This window comes from Coffea arabica, chromosome 6c (assembly GCF_036785885.1).
Source record: "Coffea arabica cultivar ET-39 chromosome 6c, Coffea Arabica ET-39 HiFi, whole genome shotgun sequence".
Classification (NCBI taxonomy): Eukaryota; Viridiplantae; Streptophyta; class Magnoliopsida; order Gentianales; family Rubiaceae; genus Coffea; species Coffea arabica.
The window spans coordinates 21727102-21747357 of NC_092320.1; the positions used below are offsets into that span (position 1 = coordinate 21727102).

Here is a 20256-nt window from a genome sequence, read left to right on the forward strand (position 1 = left end):
CATCTGCATTCTCTATTAAAAGGTCTTTTCTAACAATTTAACTTGCCATTGTTGCTATTAACCAATTAGATTTAACTTGAGTCAATTAGATATTAACCAATTTCAGCTTCATTGTTGCTATTAATTTGATTTGTAGTTAAGCAAATCTGGATATCATCGTTCAAATACTTACTAAATATGTGTTATATTTCATTTTATCATGCTGACTTAAATTTGTAATTTTTCATTTTCATGTTAGTCCAACACAAATTATTAATTTTTTCTAACATTGAACATATATTTTTTTACCATTTAGGGGATGTTCCGGTCCTTTTTTTTTTTTTTTTGCCAGACTAATCCCCCTAAGACCAGCAGAGCCCTGCCCAATGATGCCAGCAAGTTTACCACAACGTGGGTCGAACACGGGACTTTACCGTAAAGACGGATTTATCAGTACCGGCCGAGCTGCCCGTGGGGTGCTTAACATTGAACATATTCATATTTCATTTTTGTGTTGTGTAATTGGATGTATATTTTACAAAGTGCACAAAAAAAGTTAGATAAGGGGATTATTGTCCAAATTATACATAAGTGTGAATGTAGTATGAGCGGGTTTTAATTTAGTCAATTTGAAAAGTACTATACCATTAGTCTTCGGGTTTAGGAGCTAAATTGTTATTAATTGTGAGGGCAAGATTAGAATTTTGTTATTGTATGTTTTTCAACACCATTATGAAAAGACAAAAAGTGTGTGTTTATATATATATATTGGTTTAAGGAGTTAAAAGTATGGCTACTGCCAAAGTTTATGGGGTTAACATGTTCTATTCTTGTATTTATAGGTATGAAATTAAACTTATATAATCTACGAGTAATAATCCAAGTTTATTACTTTTACATAATTATGTTGTACTCGGATTTTTTAATTTTAATCATACCTTTAGAAAATATTCAAATAATATGAAAATGCAAAAATATATTTCTTATTATTCCCATACCCTATTTTAGTAATTATAGCCTGTGTCAAAAATAAAATGATAATAAACTAATAAAAATACTTTTAAAAAAGTGAGAACTTTTTAAAAATTTTTTTAATGAAAAAAAGTGAGACTTGAAATGGAAAGAGCCCAACTCCAACAGTATTTCAGAGCCCCAACCCAAGTGAACTCAGCAGCACAACCGAACCCAAACAAGAAACAGAAGAAAGTAAAAGGAGAGAGAGAAAAAGAAAGAAGAGAAATCAATAATTTGTGTGAAGAAATCAGGTCGTCGTTTGATTTTCACTCTTCGCAAAAATGAACGGCGGCCCATCTGGTTTCAGTATGTTCTTTGATTCCGTTTCCAGTTTCTTTTTTGTGCTTTCTATTTTGGGTGATGTGTTTTTGATATTTGACTCGTATATATTTATGAAATCCCAGATAATGCACCAGTGACGAGAATTTTGGTGATCGCATGTGTCCTTTTCACTATTATATTTGGGATCCAGGGCCGTTCTAATAAGCTTGGATGGTCCTATGAGGTACTGTTCATTTTTTTTTGGTTAATTTTTTTTTAAAAAAGTTTTTTTTTTGTTTGCAGTTGATTGATTGTCCTTCCTGGGTTTCTTTTATATTGTAGTATTACTATATTTCCAGTCCTGAATTGTGTTAGAATTCTGTAATTCCAATGGAATGAGAAGCATAACTGTTGATTTTTATGTTAGTTCATCGGCAACTGTTTCTTATCATCAGTCTATAACAATGTGAAAAGGATATAGAGGTTTGGTGGTCAGTAGATAGATTTGTCCTTCAACTAGCTTAAGTTAATTTTGGCTTGATTGAAGTCCATTGTACTGAGAGGAAGAGAGTTTGCTTAATTGTGTATATATTAGTTTCTGGTCCTGGACTGAAGATTTCCTTCTAGTCAATTTTTGGAATTAAGTTGATTTGAACTAGTTTATGGATTTTGATTCCCTTGTCCGCCATTTCAGTTCTTGAAATTTGTATCCTGCTGCAAAGATAACATTGAAATGTTAAGATTTAGGGTGTGCTTTTGTTTTAGCTAATATTGTTGGTTATCTATTCTTGCTTTTTGAAATTTGTATCGAGAATGAGGATTTTAGGACAGTGTATTGGTTAGAGTGATCAGTGGGGGTGATGCTACTTGGAGTGAGTGAAAGAATCTTAAGGTATTTGAAGAGAAGGGCATGACAAGCACTAGCTTTAAGCTTATCTAGTACTCTGCGCTAGCTTTAAGCTTAATTAATACTCTGTCGGGTTTCAATCATTGTCTGTCGGAAAATATATTCCTTCAGATCCCATATTAGTGCATCAATTAGCAACCTTCTCACCTGAGAAAATTTTGTACAAGCCTATATGTGGGGTATGCTCGAGAATAGCGTAAAGAAACAGGCTGATGCAACTTGGACTGAGTAAGTTGAAGAATTGCCATGACAAGCTTAAGTTAGCTTACAATTAGCGAAGAAGCTTTAAGCTGTATGTGAAACTTGTCCTGTCCCAACTTTACCTGTATTGGTATTTAAATCAGTTACAGATTTTTAACTGTTGCCATAGCTTTTTTGACGAGAGGAAATTGATGGTTTTTATACTGTGACATTTTGCTGGTACACTGGAAATATTTCCTTGTCCTGTCCTTTCTTATTTCTAGCGTTGATGGTGAGATGATTAGTCTTCTGTTGCATTGTGCTGATGTAGTTCTTCTTAGAATTGAAAAATGGTTAGAAAATTAATGGTAGTTGACTTTACTTTATTGTGACAACTTCTTTGGAGACCAGAAGTATGCAGTTCGCAAAAGAGCATGAAAAAATATGAGAGATGCCAAGTGTGCATGTCTTTTGTGTTATGCTGCCTTTTCCTTTATGGGCATTTTGGGGGATATCTGGGCTGGGTATGTGTATTTATGTTGTAAGTATGCTGCAACTGTACTTAGAAAATTTGCTTAAAGAGTGGCAAAATTTTCACTGCATGCATCACCTGTTGAACCGAGTGATTTGTGAAAATATAAAGCTTCTTCAAAACTTGGAAGGCTTCTTTTCGGTGGAACATCTGAAGGTGCTTCTAGTTTCCTTTTTTATCTGTAAGTTGGCTAACAGGCCCTCTTAAATATCAGTGGACAGATATCTTATTTGTCAGATTTATGGAGTTTATTGACTTTCATATATTTAATTTGAAGTTTAAGGTTATCTAAATTGAATTTAGTTCTTAAATACGGCATACAATGTAGTGATAAATATTTAAACAAGCTTCAGTTGTTTACATGTGCTGTATGATGCATTCACTGAAACATGCTTTAGTTGTTTATATATGCTATATGAATCATTACAGTTGCAAGTTCATCTCTCTGTCTGTCTCAGACACATTTACATATCCAGAGCATATGGATGAACTGATAATCTGGTGCCAGTATATGCCACAGAGAACAGTAGGTTTTCTACTGATTTGATAGTTTCGGGAGAGTCAAATCCTTATTTTAATGCACAGGAGAGAATAAGTTCAATTATTCTTTGTTACTTTTATAGTTTTCGATACTAATGCTTTTGTAGTTGGAGGTGTTTGGTCGCTGTTCTGAAATCTTGAAATTCAGCTAGGTTGTTGACAATCTGTTTTGTCCTTTGGCAGGATATATTCAAAAAATTTCAAATTTGGAAGCTGATACTGTCCATTTTTGGTTTTGCGTCTACACCAGAACTCATCTTTGGAACATATCTGCTTTATTACTTTCGTATATTTGAGAGGCAAATCGGCTCTAATAAGTACTCTGTAAGTGGTGTTCAGAAGAAATATTTATTATTTAAGTGGCTGTCTTACACAACAATTTAATGTTTATTGGACGATGAAACAATTTCCATGTTTTCACAATCTTATGTTTTCTGATTTCCTGCTGGTATTTGACTTTAATTGGATGAAAATAATGTTCCCGCATTTGTCCAATAAATATAAGATATGAAAAAAGTTTACATAATTTCTTTTCTGCAAATTCGATCTACTTGCGGCAACATTATCTATTTGGAACTATTTTCTGTATTGTGCAACTTGAATTTTCCTTTGGACAACCATAGAATCAACTTCTTTTGCTTTATATCATGGAAAAAAAACATTTTTGTTGGCAATGTCATCAAAACAAGAAGGTTGTACCATGTATATTAACTAGCCATATGAAGATCTTACTGCATTTGTCCAATTTGGATATTTAAGTATTTACTGATTATAGAGTTCCAATATTTGTCATGTCCGTATTCTAAAGATGGTCTGCGTTAGAGTGCCACTGTACTATCCTTTAAAGAACTGAAACTCTCTTTGTCAACAGCTACGATGTTGATTTTAGCATTCTTTTATATGCAATTGAACACTGCTAAAGTACATCCACTACTTATTGGGCACTGAAGAGTTTGTATTTATTAATGACTAAATTGTGGATCATCTCAAATATATCATTGTTTTGCAAACTAATGTTCTTTTATTTTTTTGCTTGCTACACCTGTTAAGGTGATGATTGTTATGTGATATTTTCTGTACCACTTTTTGTTGGTATAATACTCATATTGATTCATGATTGATCATTCAAACGGCCACTTTATGAATAGTACTGCGTCAATCATGGTAACGGAAAGGGAAGAACAATATGCTCATGTAGTTTGATATGCCTTACTTTGCAGGTGTTTATCTTGTTCTCTGCAATCGTCTCTTTAGTGCTTGAGGTCCTTGCAATGAAAATTGTTAAAGGTATGGTAAATTGATGTTTATCTATATGCAACCTTCTGAATTGGTATACATAGCTTCACACCAGCAAAAGTAGAAAAGTATTTCAAACAAGCAAGTTTCTTTTTGCTGTTGCCTTCTTCTTGATGTAGTGTAATATGCCTTCTCTTTTGCTAGTGTTTTACTGCCTTCCTGAAAGCATTTCCTCTGCACATAGAGAGATTTTTTCAGTCATTGAGAGGGCATCTTGTGATTGATGTGAATTTGAGTAATAATGCTACAGATTCTCATTGCTGTTACTGTCAATATGTTATCTACATGAATACAATTTTAAATGACATTTTCACCTCTTTTTACCTGGTAGCTGTTTGTTTACTGTGTACATATCTCATTAGCTGTTTTTCACAAGTTGATAGTTTTCTGTATTCTTGTCTAGCTCTTGAATCCAACTCAAGTTATAAATGGATTTTTTTAGAGATTGATCTTTCATTCAACTTGAATCCTTTCATGATGATATTACTTCAGAGCTAAGATGGAACATAGTCTAAAGGGAATTCAAACCATGGAAAAATCATACTACTTCTGTTGGCTCACAATGATGCCAAAGAAGAACAGCCAGAACTGGTGAAAGACATGAGAAACAGGGCAAAAGTCGTTATGGAATAGCCGTAAGTGGCTTTTGGATCTCTGGAGGAAGAAATTCTTCTTAGTTTGAGATTTCCTTTTAAGATCTGATGGAATAGGAAAGGGCTGAGAGGTTGGAAGATTGGGCTAAGTGATAAGATTTGGAAGACTGTTAGAAGAAGAGGGTATCTGGTTTACTATGGAGAGCAATAAGGAGATGTGTGGTACTTAGCAAACCAACTTTTTATGCTGTGAGTATTGTCCACAGTAACAGAAAACCAGGTTCTAACTGGTCAGTTCTCTGTTACCAGGTCTGGATGCTTTGACCAGTTTGACCGTTTGTTTGGCTTCTAAATGAAACTGAACCAGACTGATAGCCACTTGTTCCTGGATAACGGAGGCAGCCTGGACGGTTGTAACTTGTCTTCAGTTTGAGAGCATTCCTTCAGTTAAATGGTATTTGTAGTTGTTCAGATTCAGGAACGAAGTCCGCACTGAGAAACCCTCTGTAAGGAGCTTGCAGCATATATAAATTTGACACTACATGTTAGGGTACCAGTGTCGCTATTATGTGGACTTGGCACTTTATGCAGTTGCACTTGTTGTGATTTGAGAGATGCATAGACGACAGTCTGCAATTTTTACCTGATCTGGTCAAACAAGATCAGGCATTGACTTGTGACTTTTAGGGAAACTTCAACTTAAATTGAGAGTCATCTTTCTGGGAATTCTTGTCCATGATTTAGTTAAAAATTAGAGAAAGGTAAAGGATGGAAAAGAGGTGAAGATATTCTACTGGAACTCATATGCACTGATTGATCAGTGACTTGTGAATGACTAACAATCAGGAGAGTGGGGAGTTCCAACAAGGCAAACAGTCTGAGATGAATATACATTGGGCTTGTGGGTCACATGAGATTAGGTAAGGATGGCATTGTGAGTTTAATTTTCCATAACAAATTTGTTACTGGTTCTGAAATATAGACATTTTATTTAGGCTGCTGAATTTGTTTCTGAACTAATTAAGACAACCTTCATTGGGAAAACAAATGAAGTCCGTGAACATGTCCAAGTACATGTGTGCTGCTTATACTAAGCACATGGTTTTGCTTTAAGTTGGATGGATTTGGGTATGATTACTGGGTGTGGTTTTCTTTAAGCTAGACAGACTTGGGTATGATTATTGGGCGTGTCAACACCAGTCGATTTGTGTACTTCCTGAAGATAAGGACATGGGGGCACTGCCAAAGACTCAGATATCAATGTTTCAATAAGCTATGTAATAAAAGTTCGTTAGTATTTTGTAAATCATTTACTTAGATATCCTTGTACAATTAATGATGTTTTCCTAGCAAAATACCTGGTTGAATGCTTTTCAAATGAAGACTGCATCATTAGGTTTTCTACACATTCAGGAGCCAAACTACTTCATTTTATTGTGACTGTCCGGAAGGAAACCTAAATAGTGACTCATATGGGTTCAGAATTTATGAGAGTTATTTTCTGTGCTTTATAAATCAGTGGTCATTTTTTAATGGATCATAGATGGTAACATTCCTTGTCCAATCTCATGTGACCCATACGGCTTATATCTTAGACAATAGGAGTCTCCGATATTTTGTCAGCTTGGAGCGTTCCACATTTCTCAGCATTATCAACTTACAACAACTGGCACCATTCTTCTCTTCTTGATCCCTTGACTTTCTTGGTTTTTTCGGCTATATCAAGAAAATTTTGTTAGAAGAAGACAGCTCTCGTCTAAGTTAGAGCTTCTGTCAGAGTCAAAAGTCATCAGAGCCAATCATCTTAAACTGCATCCAGGTATCAAATCCATACCAGTTCAGTGTGGTGTTGTATCGACTCTGGTACCTTGTGTTATGGTGCTGAGTCCGGGTAACAGAAGCAGTTCTTGTCTAGCCCATGAGCTGCTCATCTGGCACATGACTGCCGGCATATGATAGGACTGCCTTGAAAATAGTCTAGCAGAAAAATGCCTGCCTACCTAGTAAGTTGAGGAACATGTATTATGGTACAAATATCACTGAGAGACCTAAGATGTTGTTTTGTAGAAAGATATGCATTGGCTTTTTGTGATATCATAACTAATTGATGTAAAAATACTGAAATGGCTGAATGTTGAAATCTTAGCTGGCAATCTTTTTACCTAATTTTGTGCATCTAGAATAAGCAAATTTGCTTTCTAGTCATCAAGAGAACTGTAGAACCATCCTAAAGTCAATAAATTCTCTTCTTGAGTGACATGATGTGTTGCATTTTGTATAACTCATCGATAATGAACCTGACAATGCAAAAGTACAGAAATACTTGGCTCAATAATTATATCATCTAAAAATGGCTTGAGACAGCTATAGAAAGATTCTGCGATTGTTTCCTTTGATTGAAAGTGGATGGAGCATAATGCTGCCATTTCATATATTCTAATCAGAGGATTTTGTTACTCTGAGGGTGCTGATTTAAGATAATCTGTGATGATGTGTGTTACCTTGTCTGTGTTATATGGTCTTGCTGGGTCAGAAGGCCTCAATATTTATAGCAAAGAATACTAAGTTGAATGGTTGAGTTGAAAAAGAGTCTTGGCTTGGGGTTTGATCAACATGTGGTAGATGCTTCTTGTAAATATTCTTGCCACTCTATTTGGGTTTATTCTTTTATCTTTGAGACTGGAAAGGACTCAATTATCTTAGCTTTACTTGTGCAGATTCTTCCTTGAAGACTCTCACATCGGGTCCCTATGGTCTTATATTTGCTTCCTTTGTTCCTTTCTATCTTGACATACCAGTCTCGACTCGTTACCGTGTATTTAGCCTTCACTTCTCCGACAAGACATTTATATATGTAGCTGGTCTTCAGGTACTCATGTGGATGTGCTATTGCTCTTTCCGAAACATTTACTGTCCTTTCATACTCACTCATTTTGGGTTTACAATCTTTATCCTAACTGATGTGTATTTTCCATCTCTCAGCTTCTTTTCTCATCATGGAAAAGATCTCTGTTGCCGGGGATCTGTGGCATTCTTGCTGGTTCCTTGTATCGTTTGAATATTCTCCGCATACGCAGTATGAAGGTTGCATTGCATTCTCCATAAAATCTTTTTCTGTTCTGTTGGATCTAGTGTGTGCTATTATCATCTATAAGGATGGCTTGTTTTCTTGTTTCTGAATCTGCTAGTTTTACCTGAGTGGGTGAAATGCTTTGGTTTATCATCTATTGTTAAATTGCTTAGTCTGATTGCGATTAGCCTATTCATAACACATGGTGTCTTCTTTTACTTATTGCTCAAGGGGATGATGATTGCATCTAGAAGGGGCAACTAGAAAGAAGTGAGAAAAATATAGGATATGTGTCTAAAGTTGTATATTTACTGGCTTGACTTCTGAGTCCACGTTCTTATGTCGGTAAAACGCATATTTCTTTTATAGAGAATAAAATCCTATCCTTCTTAGCCTAAGGGGATGATGATTGTATCTAGAAGGGGCAGCTAGAAAGAAATATGAAAAATAATAGGATATGTTTCTAAAGTTGAATATTACTTGCTTGACTTCTGAGTCCGTGTTCTTATGTCGGTAATACACGTATTTCTTTTATAGAGAATAAAATCCTATCCTTCTTAGCTCCGGGGACATTGCCCATGGTTTGTTTATTTGTTCGATTGCATAGAAGTAATTTAAATGATTTGATAATTTTATGCTACTACGCATACTTTGGTGGTTCTTTATTAGTCCCAGCTATTGATACTAAGAAAAGAATTTCAAAATCAATATGCTTGTTGGATCCATAACTAGGGCATTTCAGAAGAGTAGAAAAATTCTGCAGGAAATGTTAGTTTTAGTATTCTTGAATTCTCAAATCAGAAAACATCAATACATGTTTCCAACTAAGCTTATTGGGTGCTTGTCTATTCCTATTATTATTGTATCATGAGGTTGATCTTGCGGCAGGAATTCCTTGTTTTCTTTGTTGGGTAATACATAATAAGCTTTTTATTGCTAGAGCTCTATCCCCCACACACAGACTTATGTTGTAAGCTACACATCTGAGGTGGTTGTTGCTTGAGCTCTATCCACATATTTGCTTTTATTTAAAGCTTTATGCACGATGACCCATCCATTTGCTTTTAAAGCTCTATCCACATATTTATTTAAAGCTCTATGCACATATTTGCTTTTATTTAGAGCTCTTTGCGCGATGACCCATCTGTGTTTCTTTTACCCCTCAGTTTCCAGAATTTATCGCTTCTTTCTTCTCTCGACTTTCATGGCCATCTTCGGGGAATATACCACCTGCTGCACCAGCTAGGAATACTGTGGGAAATATGCCGTCCTATGCAGGTCGCCAAGTGGAGGCAAGTAATTTAAATTATTTTCATCACTGATGCCTGCTGCACTGTTTTTGGTTTTCATGATTAATACTGTTTTTGTTTCCTATTTTGTGCATCTAATTGCTTTTTCCTGATTACAAACTCCTCAAGTTTCTTATGTTTCTCTTATTAGTTTTCTTCCTTTCTGATCTACTGAAATGGGCACCTTCTTCTGCCACTCTCTTTGTTATATCAATCCTTTCTCAATCCCCGTTTTCATTTTGTGACTAGGATCTTCCTAGTGGTGATATATCTATTTGGTTATTAATTGTTTATTAGATAGTTTTTTATTTCTATTTTTTATGTTTAATTTTTAAGTGAATGCAAGTGGTACTTTGAGAAACTATCTTCTTGGTTGTGTACCAGGCAAATAATCTTACTAAAATAAGCATACTTCAGCTAAAGACCCTTGTGGGTATATGATGTGTCATCTTCTTTCATGACTCCAAAATTTCAAATTGTTGCTTTAGCTCTGGAGATGATTGGTGGTGCTTTTGTTTTGTGTTCCAAAAATGAGTTTTTTTAAATACATTCTATGCCATCATAAATGAATTATTTTGTAAATTGCTCATTTGCAATCTGCAACTTGACAGAGATTCTTTCTGTGGAGTTATAAGTGAATTTGTTTTAGACATCTAATGTATGATTTTAAAGAACTAAAGTGACTGTATGTTCACAATTGTACCTTCCCAGAAAAGAGTTGCATTACATGTTGTGTTGTTCCTAAAAGATTAGTTCGATTGCTTTGAACATGATACCACCGTCTTTTCCCAAAAGTGCCATCCATTTAATCTCAACAAATTGCCAAATGACAATAGTTGTGAACGATGCTAAATGGCAATATCAAAGCATATGAAGTAATGATATTTCATTGTCATGTCCCAAGCTAGCTTTTTCTTTTCTTCATTTTTTGGGGGAGGGGGGGGGGGGGCGAAGGGGAACGAGTTATTTGGAGGCTTAGGTTACCATACACGTCAAGTACTTGATTATTATTGAACCGATGATTTACTTGTCACAGAAAATGAGTGATTTTTCCACTGACCAGGGCCTTAACTCTTTCAATGAAATAAAATGTGCAATCTTATTAGAAATTTTTTGCCTTTTCAAAAGCTTCTTGCCAGTAATTACCTTTGAGTACTCCTTAGATATTTTGGTTGTGTTTCATTTCTTTCTTTATGTGTTTTGTGATTTGTCTGGTTAACATTTTGTACCCCTTGAATAAACTGTTATTTTCTTGTTTGGTTTTAGGGAAACTATCCTGCTCCTGTCCGTTCCACTGTGGACCCCCCAGAGGATTCTATTTCTACCCTTGTTTCAATGGGTTTTGACAGAAACTCTGCAAGGCAAGCTCTCATCCGCGCTAGAAATGATGTTAATGCAGCTACCAACATCCTTCTTGAGTCGCAAGCGCGCTGAGAATGGCAGATTTCCAGCATTCAAGAAATGCAAGCTGGATCTTGATTCAAAGGCTAAATTGCGACAGATGCAAGAGGCAGTCAGCCTGCAAAATAGCAACCATTTTGTGACTCAATGGTATTGCAAATTCCCATAATTCGACCCTTCTTGATTTTCTTTGGGGATTTGATTTGCCTCCATAGGTTGTCATATTACTGCTTAGTTTGAGGGCAACTATCTCTGGTCACTTTAAGTTGGAAACTCTAGGATTGTCTAAACACGAATGTGTAGAAAATTCTTGTAGGCAAGCTGTTAATATAGTGTTTTACATCTTCAGGTGTCTGCAAATATATGACCTTTCTGATGAAGCTAATTTTACCATCTGAATGAACATCATTGCTGCTGAGACATCTGTGACTATTTTTAGTACATCCAAATGTTTCCAGCCACTTTATCTAACTAGATAAAGAATTGGACCAATTTGATGGATGGACATTTGTCATTAGTTCATCAATGCCCAGCCTTGATTAGGGTTTTATTGTTTTCTTTACTTGTATTCATGTTTTAAATGAATTCGCAATTAATTTATTTGTTGTGGGAGGTTGGCAATTGATGATCTTTAGCATATCCACCACTCAGATCAGAAATTTGTTATACCATTCCTTAAAATTTTCTGCATGTTACCCCATTCCAAAAATTTCTGCATATCATATTTGTGTTTGGTTACCATCATCAACTACGCATTTAAAGAATCATCTTTGGGAGCAGTTCAAGATTCTACTTGTTACAGAAGTACAGAATCGCGCGTTGGAAAGCCATATAGGTAGCAGCAATGCATTTGCCCCTAAGCTTCATTCGCATTTTTCAAGTGATTTGACTCTTGTTGTAGTTGATTCTCAATAAAGTCCTTGCTCAATTTTATGATGCTTGGTCCATGTTTCAAGATGGTCTGAATGGGCAAGACAGTAAGATGGAAACTGTTAGTAACAGAGTGCTCAACATATTCAGGTATCTGCTAAAGTTTTGAGCCTTTTCAGGGAACTGAGTATACATACATTAGTATAATAACAAGTCTGCTGGAAATTCTTCTGGTACTCATATCCCTGAATCTACATATGTTGCTGAATTCGCATTTTTGCGCTCTCAGAAGATCTACTGGTCATATCCGACCAAATTGAGATGGATAATTGATTAGGGAGGAGGGAATTGGAGAGAGAGTTCTCATTGCATGATCTTAACGAAGAACACTTTACATTGCTTATTAAAGAGTGATTATTTTGTGCTCTCTCCATTTTCGAAGAAGCGTCGAGCTCTGAAAAAACTAGAAGGAAGCGCCCTTTGCCACCAATTTTTTTTTTTAAATTGTTTCTGGAGGACAAATGTAACAGAACAAATAGCAGAAAGGCGGTACAAGTAAAATTGATACCAATATTTACCTGACATGTACTATAAGGCAATAGGCATCAGAATGCAAGAATATTTATCAAACCTGAGCAATAGAATGACTATTTATGCTGCTGAAAAAAACTTTATGCTGGACTGATTTTCAGCCATTTTGTAGTTCTTTAACTTACAATAATTGGAGAAAAATGTTCAAGGACTTTCTTATCCTACACAGGCAACCATCACAGCAACCCTGGTACACAAGCAAAGGCTGCAAGGTCACAATCATCCGTCATGTTATTCTTAACACTACATGATCAAGCAACTCAAGACTGGTCCTCTAGGTGGAGTAACAAAAGTCTTCATAAACTCACCAAGAGGTTTAAAGTATGCAATAACTGTTCTGCATGTACTTCCTGAAGGAATGTATACCTCTTTCACTAGAACTATCTCAAAATACCTTATCACAAGAATCATTCGAAATACATCAAGCATGTGACAACGTATAAATGCCCATTGTCTTCTTCCCGGAGAAAAACTAGACAGAGCTTATGTCCACTCGACTTTTATGAATTTGGAAGGCTGGTGTAATCCAGCTCCCACAACTGCACTGGATACCCGACCAATTGAAGTAACCTAGGCGTGCCTCACATTTGGCACATAACAGCTTGCCCTCAAGTGCACCTTCTTCAACTAAAAACAAGGGAAAATATGGAGATTCATCACTCAATAGATTCAAAAACACACATTTAGACACATGCCAGATGACACCTTATGGATGAGTGTCATTCAGCTAAAAACTCGAGTACAAAAAACGGGGCCGATTTATGCATCATTATTTTTGTCATGGATAAAGGCTCTTCCAGAGAAAAAGATGCAGGATTAGAGACAATACGTGACATTTTTTAAGCTGACTATAAATTCTGATTTCTCATACAGCCTACTAATGCCTCAAACCAGCCAGTAAAAGTGCAGTTGCAACAGTGCAAACGAACCACATCGGAATAACATGACCAAGGCGACACAAGGTCTCATAAATCCCAGGAAAAATGGGGTAGTGCAGTGTTTCATACCTGTTGTCATCCAGCCTAGAGGCTCAACAAAGATAGATGAACACTCGTTATCTTCAGGCTTGTTGAAAGGGTTGCCACTTCTCCTCTTGTTCCACTCAAAGGATGTTTCACCCTCTCCTGGAAGATGATTGACAACATTCTCTTGCAGGGCAACAACTCTGCGACATTTCTTACAGCGGTATAAGGGAGAACGAATTGCATCTATTTTAGCTTTAGTTTCAACCTCAGAAGAGATTTTTGCTGCTGATAAATCAGGATCGGTCCCAAATTTTGAACTGTCTATTCTTTCTCCACGGTTGTAAGAATCACCTATCACAATTCCTTAACTGATGTTAGGAAAAGGAAAGCAACAACTCAACCTTTCTGCTACTCCAAAGGTAAAAGTGAAGAGACGGAGGATTTTGTCAGTCAAAAAATTGTAATGAGGTAAATCTATGCTATTTGAGAAGTAAATCATATGGATGGGGAACACAAGGTCAACTTAATGTACCTAATTCATGGCTAAACAAAATTAAACCAGATCACATTGCATACTATCTAGATTCAGTCAATTAAGACCTGCAGTAGTATAAGAAGGACCAATAAGGAAATGCTTAACCTAAAATTCCCTTAAAATGAAAACCATTGCAAATTAGCCAACTCCCACAGTAATCTTGGCCAGAATTAGCAAGAAAAGATTAATGTTTGCTAAGCCAATACATATTTAGTTACTTTCCAAATAGGCACAAGGCTATGTTAGCTTTATGAAACAAATCAGTAGTCTAGGATGAATTTAACAAGATTTAAGGCCTTAATACTGCAGGAAAAAAATTGGCATGTATCAACTTTGTCTTGGAAAAGAAATAAGATTAATAGTAATTTTTAATGCACCTCACAACAAAGAAAATTTTTTATAGATACGCTATGAAAGATATGCCACAATTCTTAACAGAAAATGGAAACAGGCAGTAACTTAGTGCACCATTGGCAAGGTTACTAATAGACCATTTGGACTGTTAAAGTATACTAAGCAACTACTGTTCCAAACTGAAGTAACATATGGTGTGAACAATGCATCTGCAATAAAATCACAAGTAGATTTGTGAAGGGGAGAGAGGGACAGATTAGCATAAAACAAATCTCAAAATTGTAAATCATAACGATGTGACACATAAGAAATCCTAGTATTACAAGTTATTAGTACGAAAACAGATCATCAACAAAAAGCGTAGAAAACAGTTCATTGCAAAAACATATGAAATGAACTTACTGAAATCATTAGGCACAAGCTGTGGATGCCATTTTTCACATACAAGTTATGCAATTTTTTCTCAAACAACCAACCAAGGTGTAACAATATTTGCTAACTTGAAACACACAGATCCAGTACACAATTTATAACTCCAATAATGGAAAATGAGTAACAGGTAACATGCTAGACGTCAACACAAAAAAACTAATAGCAAATCATGCAGTTCAAGAACCAAGAAACATAATAGGATATCAATGGAATACTCTACCTAGTACTTTCAAGCGGAAACGCTTGTATATGGGGCTAGCGTAATCAACTCTGAAACCCATTTCTTCAAACATTTTGAGCTGCACAATAAAGGACACAAAGCTTGTTTAGACCACTAATATTACAGTGGAAACCAACATGCTGACAACTTTAGGGCATTATATCAACCTGATCCAGGAAGCCATCATTTGGACAAACAAATTCACAGCTTTGCCTTAGGGATTCAAGCGCATCTACAGAAATGCAAACCCATCTAAGAAGAAAGAAGAATTAAAAAAAAAAAGAAAATAAAAGAAAAGAAAGGTAGAACACATCAAAAATGGAAAGAACACTATCATTGTTCCTTGTTCCAAATTAACAAAAGGTCAAGAAAGATAAGCACAGAAATCAAAACAGATCCGCATGCACACTTGAGAAAAACAACAAAGCCAAACAAAAGTGAGATTGTTCAAACCTTCTTGGGATAGCTGTTCAGTCCTCATCAGATATGCTGTAATAATAGCTGCACTGCAACCAAAACAGTCAAAGCAGTGTGTAAAACCTTGGCGATGACCAAGCATAGAAGTAAAATGTACCACATTCTTGATAAATTCTTGCTCACAAATAGATAATGAAAAACATAGAAACAGGAAAACAAAGAGTTCCATGGTTTGATAATATACTAAATTAAGAACCAAATTTACAAGGTCAACTTGTTAAAAGTCCAAGTTCATGATTTCTGCATGAGAAACCATGGTCGATCGATCCAGTGCATGTGACCTGACGAAATTAAAATGCCTTTATCTAAATTGAACAGAAATTACAAACACAGTGACATGAAAGCCAGACTGCTGTTATTCCACGCAACAGCAATCTCTACATAAGGTGGCTTGACGTCCGCCATTTGGCCTTTAGATCCATAGGGTGATTCATCTACTAAAAAAAAAGCTTTTTGTAATTCTGGACATATTGGAGTAATTCTGGACATATTGGAGAAGGTTACTCCAAAGATTTCACAGTTGATTAAAATCCAAGCAAATGAAAGACAATAACATCAACCAGGAAATAGTCAAAGGAGCAACATCCTTCAAAGCATGAATCCACCGTGCTAAATATGAGAGTTTCATAAAGGTATTAGCTCATTTAATACAAATGTGAGTTGCATTTAGGATCCTGTCAAAAACTCGGAGAAAAATAAGGCATTAACAACATAGACATTAATTTCTGGAAGAGGAATATCCATGGACATTATCATATGTAATAAATGCGTTTTGAAAGAAGGGCTTTGAAGTTGACAAGCTTTGTCATTGGTGATAACAGTAAAGAAGAATTCAGTACATAATTGGACATATTGACTACAGATTCCTAAAATGGACTTCCATTATTATAGAATACAAGATAAACAATATTTCTAAGGGACTGTTGTTTGTCAAAAATTGTCATGCCTACTATGTAAATACGAAACTGTGGGTTCATATGCAACAACCAACAAAACTGTGACACCCCAAGACACAGAATAACAGACATCAGTTCAATGAACACTCATTATTCTACCAGCAAAAGGAATTTGAAAAGTACCTCAGCTATAAAGTGGGAACAAGCAAACTTCAAAAGTAGAAAGAATCAGCAAATGAGAATTACCTTCTTGATACACCAGCAAAGCAGTGAACCAATACAGACCCTTCTTTTCTACTTCGGTCAATAAAATCTAAACAAACATCCAAGTAATCCAATAGATCCTCACTCTCCGTATCTCTGAATGGTACAGCCATCCTTACAAACTTCAAATCCTTCCCTGCTTTCTCTAAGGAATACAGCACCTTTTCTGGAGCCAGAGAACTCTTGGACCCATCACCTGAATCATCCTCTGTTCCTGAACCCCCAACATACACCTTACGAATCTCTTCTGTAGGGATCAGAATCTCCCTTCGCCATTCTGAGAAAAATGAAATTGATGCGGAGCTGAGAACTGATAATATATGTGTAATTTCACCAATATCATGCTGGAGAACATCTGCAGCATCCCCAATATTGCCAATAAACAGATTCTCCCGCACCAGGTATGGCATATCACGCAAATGATATTGCCGCTTCTAGAAACTCAAATCTTATGTGCCTGTTATAGTAAAAGATTAATCTTTCTTAAAAAATATAAGCCAGACTTGACATTTCCTCAGTGCCTCATTTGGAGATGTAAAATTAATTCAACAACTGTAAATTGCATATTTGCTTTGATCAAATTGAAGGAAAGTACCTCCCGTCCCTCCCTCCTCCCCCCCCCCCTCCCCCCAAAAAAAAAAACAGAAAAAAAAACCAAAAAAAAAGATCATTATCATCAGATTAGATAACTAGCAAAATAACTAAAGTACATGACGAATTAACTTTTTACCAAAAAGAGTAACTTTACACATACCATTATGATTTGGGAAATGATGCACTCTCATTTGCTCGATCTGGTTATTTTATAAAAATAATTATGGAAGCAGAGTTTAATAAATTAAACACAACAATCAACCACCATGAATTTCACTTGTGAGAAATGCGCCCAAGCCTACTTTTCAATTGTACAACATTTTCTCTATATGCATACTAACCGGTCTATATACAACAAACCCATATATCGATTATGTCCCTTTCCTTTGACGAACTATGTAGCAAGAACATGACAACTAAGTTTATATATGCATACTAACAGGTCTATATACGACAAACCCATATATCCATTATGTCCCTTTCCTTTGACGAACTATGTAGCAAGAACATGACAACTAATGCAAATGAGACAGCATCTATAGCAGTAACAACACTAAGTTTAGTTCACTTTCGCATTGAGTTCATTCTTTCAATAAATAAACCACTTGTTACACCAATAAAACACGAGTTCCTCCATGCATTGGGTAAAAGTTTTATTTCACGAGCGGATCCACATGTTGAACACCTAGTCATTTCACAAGATTCTATTATACACATGGCGTGAATCTAAAGCTACTTGTGTAAAAAATTTACTACTACCCTGATGGTGTATATAAAATCAAATCATGCAACATAGATATATGTCTTCTCCTTTTCCCATCTTTTCATTAGTCTACCTTCAAAGACACAAATTCCAGACACATACAACAATAAACAGACATGTCAATGTGCATATCACCCCAGAAAATTCACTAACAAAAAGAAAGAACAAAAAAAACACCAAAAGCCTCAGTTTTTCTCCTTTTTGCCCACGAAAAAGAGAAATAAAGCAAAACCAAATAAAAGTTGTATCAAATCTAAAAATATCGAAAACATGTCATCCAAAAATAAGAATTACACATACCTGGTAACAACCCTTCACCCAGAATTTTGTTTTCCTTTCTTTTCTCAACTGTTTTCTAAACCTATTTATTGTATACAAAGTAAAAGATAAGGAAAAAAAATGAAACTCAAGTACACAATCTTTGATTTCAATAAAGAACACAGGTAGGAGGGAAGGTTATAGGCATTTATCCTTGTATCTGTACCTGAAGAAGTTAAGGGGACTCACCGGTGGAAGTATATTCCGGCGAGTGAAGTCAGATTACCAGCGAAGGGTAAAGCAAAAAGTTCTTCGTATCACACTAAATCTCTGTGTCTGTACTCTGTCCTTAGGGAATGCGCTCTTTTGTTCTTTAATTTCCGTCTCATTTTCATTGATTTTTTTTTATTTTGGTCGATTGGGAGTTTCACACGTGTGACGGGGGCTGTGCAGAATCTTTGGCACGTGTAGAACTCATTGAAGCAAATTGCGAATTATTTCACCTCTCTGATTGGCAGACGTGAAGTTGGCTTCCATGTTTTGTCCCGTGCAAGCTTCATTTTCATGCTTCGAGAACTTGACATAACAAAATATAGACACTCGTAGCTTACTAGTGCTGTGAATCAACTCGAAATGCCTAAAACCTCGATCAAGTTCGGTTCGCCGAGACTCGAACGCGACTCGTGAGTTAGGGCACATATGTCATTTTACATTATATAGAAATACAATTAAGGGTTAGATTATTGTTTGACCTTCATCTAAAATCACTTATTATATTCCTTCCAAACCCCAATCTCTCAACTGCACCCTGCACTTCGCACCACCAGTTCACCATTCAACACCAGCCATCTCTTCAATCTTCTCCCGTCACCTTTTCGCTTCCACAATTATCACCTTTTCTCTACCAAAAATCATCGCAAGCTTCTCCATTTTCACGCCCAACCACCACCATGCAAACCACCATGGCTGCGAGTTTCTCCATTTTTCACAATCAAGAGTAGTGAACCAGCTATCATTCCACCTAGCTGTAGGCTGTAGCAGCCACCGACCAATCAAATTTGGTTGGTTTCGCAAAACCACCGTGATTTCTGGTAAGTAGGACTTACTTTCAAGTCCTATTATTTTATTTTTTTTCTTGTTGAATGTTGACTAATACTTGTATCACAAAAGATTGTGATGTTATGTTTTTTCTCTACCTTTGGATTGCTCATTGCTATTGTTTTGCTGGTTTCTTTTTGTTACAACTTAGAAGGGGATACCTGACGCTACAGTTGTTCTTTGAGTTGTGATGCAGTGGAATTCTTGTGTGATAATAAAAAAAAGTGAAAGTAATTCAAGGTGTATTTATTTTGGAAAGTTAGGCGAACCCTCTTTTCATAGTATACATAATGAAAATTTCACAACTTGATAGGATTCTGAATAAATCATTAGTGCTGGGATATGCATGTTTCTTGGTTAGACCTTGGGAGGATCTCACTTGACGATGTTGTTCTACACTTCTAGTCCTTGTTCCTGCCTTATGCATTTAGTTCTTTTTTCTATACATGATGGAATATGGCATGTTTATTAGACTAAACTGACAAAGACTTGTATCTTGATAGTTCACTACTAGATTGACGTATCACTGCAAATAAAATACTAGATTGTTTGTGGTTGTCTATTAAGCTTTTATATTACACTAGACAGCAATGACTGAACTCAAATACTAAATACTTTTAGTGCTTGTTAATACATAGCTGTTTTTCTTTCTTTTTTGGATCATGCATTTCTTGCCGTTGGGCTGTAATGGTCATATACTAAAGTAAGTTCCCTATTAAATGTTGAATGGAGGACCTCATTCCACTGCTCGATCTAGACTTGAGCTAAAATACTAGAGCTCGAGCTTGTTGAACTTTTAAAGTTAGTTCAAGCTCGAACTATATTCAATTTTACCTTGTTCAAGTTTGAACTTGAATGAATATAGTTTACTGGAGTT

General features: G+C 35.8%; 2 protein-coding genes across 10 annotated transcripts; one reads left to right on the forward strand and one right to left on the reverse strand.

The window, feature by feature from the left end:
- The first annotated feature begins 1103 nt into the window (after positions 1-1103).
- LOC113692788 (rhomboid-like protein 20) lies at positions 1104-11484 on the forward strand. Of its 3 annotated transcripts, XR_003449057.2 has the most exons (9): positions 1104-1299; positions 1398-1498; positions 3597-3737; positions 4634-4700; positions 8020-8171; positions 8285-8386; positions 9539-9664; positions 10928-11212; positions 11412-11484. XR_003449057.2 is itself a non-coding variant. In XM_027211350.2 (8 exons), the coding sequence occupies exons 1-8, from the start codon at positions 1275-1277 to the stop codon at positions 11093-11095; spliced, it is 882 nt and encodes a 293-aa protein (XP_027067151.1). In that variant the 5' UTR covers positions 1104-1274; the 3' UTR covers positions 11096-11484. The 3 variants fall into 3 exon arrangements, 2 of the variants coding, with proteins under 2 accessions (XP_027067151.1, XP_071909387.1); XM_027211350.2 differs by having other exon boundaries at positions 10928-11484; XM_072053286.1 differs by lacking the exon at positions 1104-1299 and adding an exon at positions 3332-3399 and having other exon boundaries at positions 10928-11484.
- Positions 11485-12553: 1069 nt separating this feature from the next.
- On the reverse strand, positions 12554-18849 carry LOC113692786 (uncharacterized). Of its 7 annotated transcripts, none has more exons than XM_027211344.2 (8): positions 18531-18848; positions 18324-18384; positions 16649-17123; positions 15483-15535; positions 15197-15261; positions 15030-15108; positions 13531-13851; positions 12554-13150 (listed from the first exon to the last, which is right to left on the reverse strand). In XM_027211344.2, the coding sequence occupies exons 3-8, from the start codon at positions 17074-17076 to the stop codon at positions 12996-12998; spliced, it is 1101 nt and encodes a 366-aa protein (XP_027067145.1). In that variant the 5' UTR covers positions 17077-17123; positions 18324-18384; positions 18531-18848; the 3' UTR covers positions 12554-12995. The 7 variants fall into 7 exon arrangements, with proteins under 7 accessions (XP_027067145.1, XP_027067146.1, XP_027067148.1 ...); XM_027211345.2 differs by having other exon boundaries at positions 18508-18848; XM_027211347.2 differs by having other exon boundaries at positions 13531-13839; positions 18531-18844.
- Between the last annotated feature and the right edge of the window lie 1407 nt (positions 18850-20256).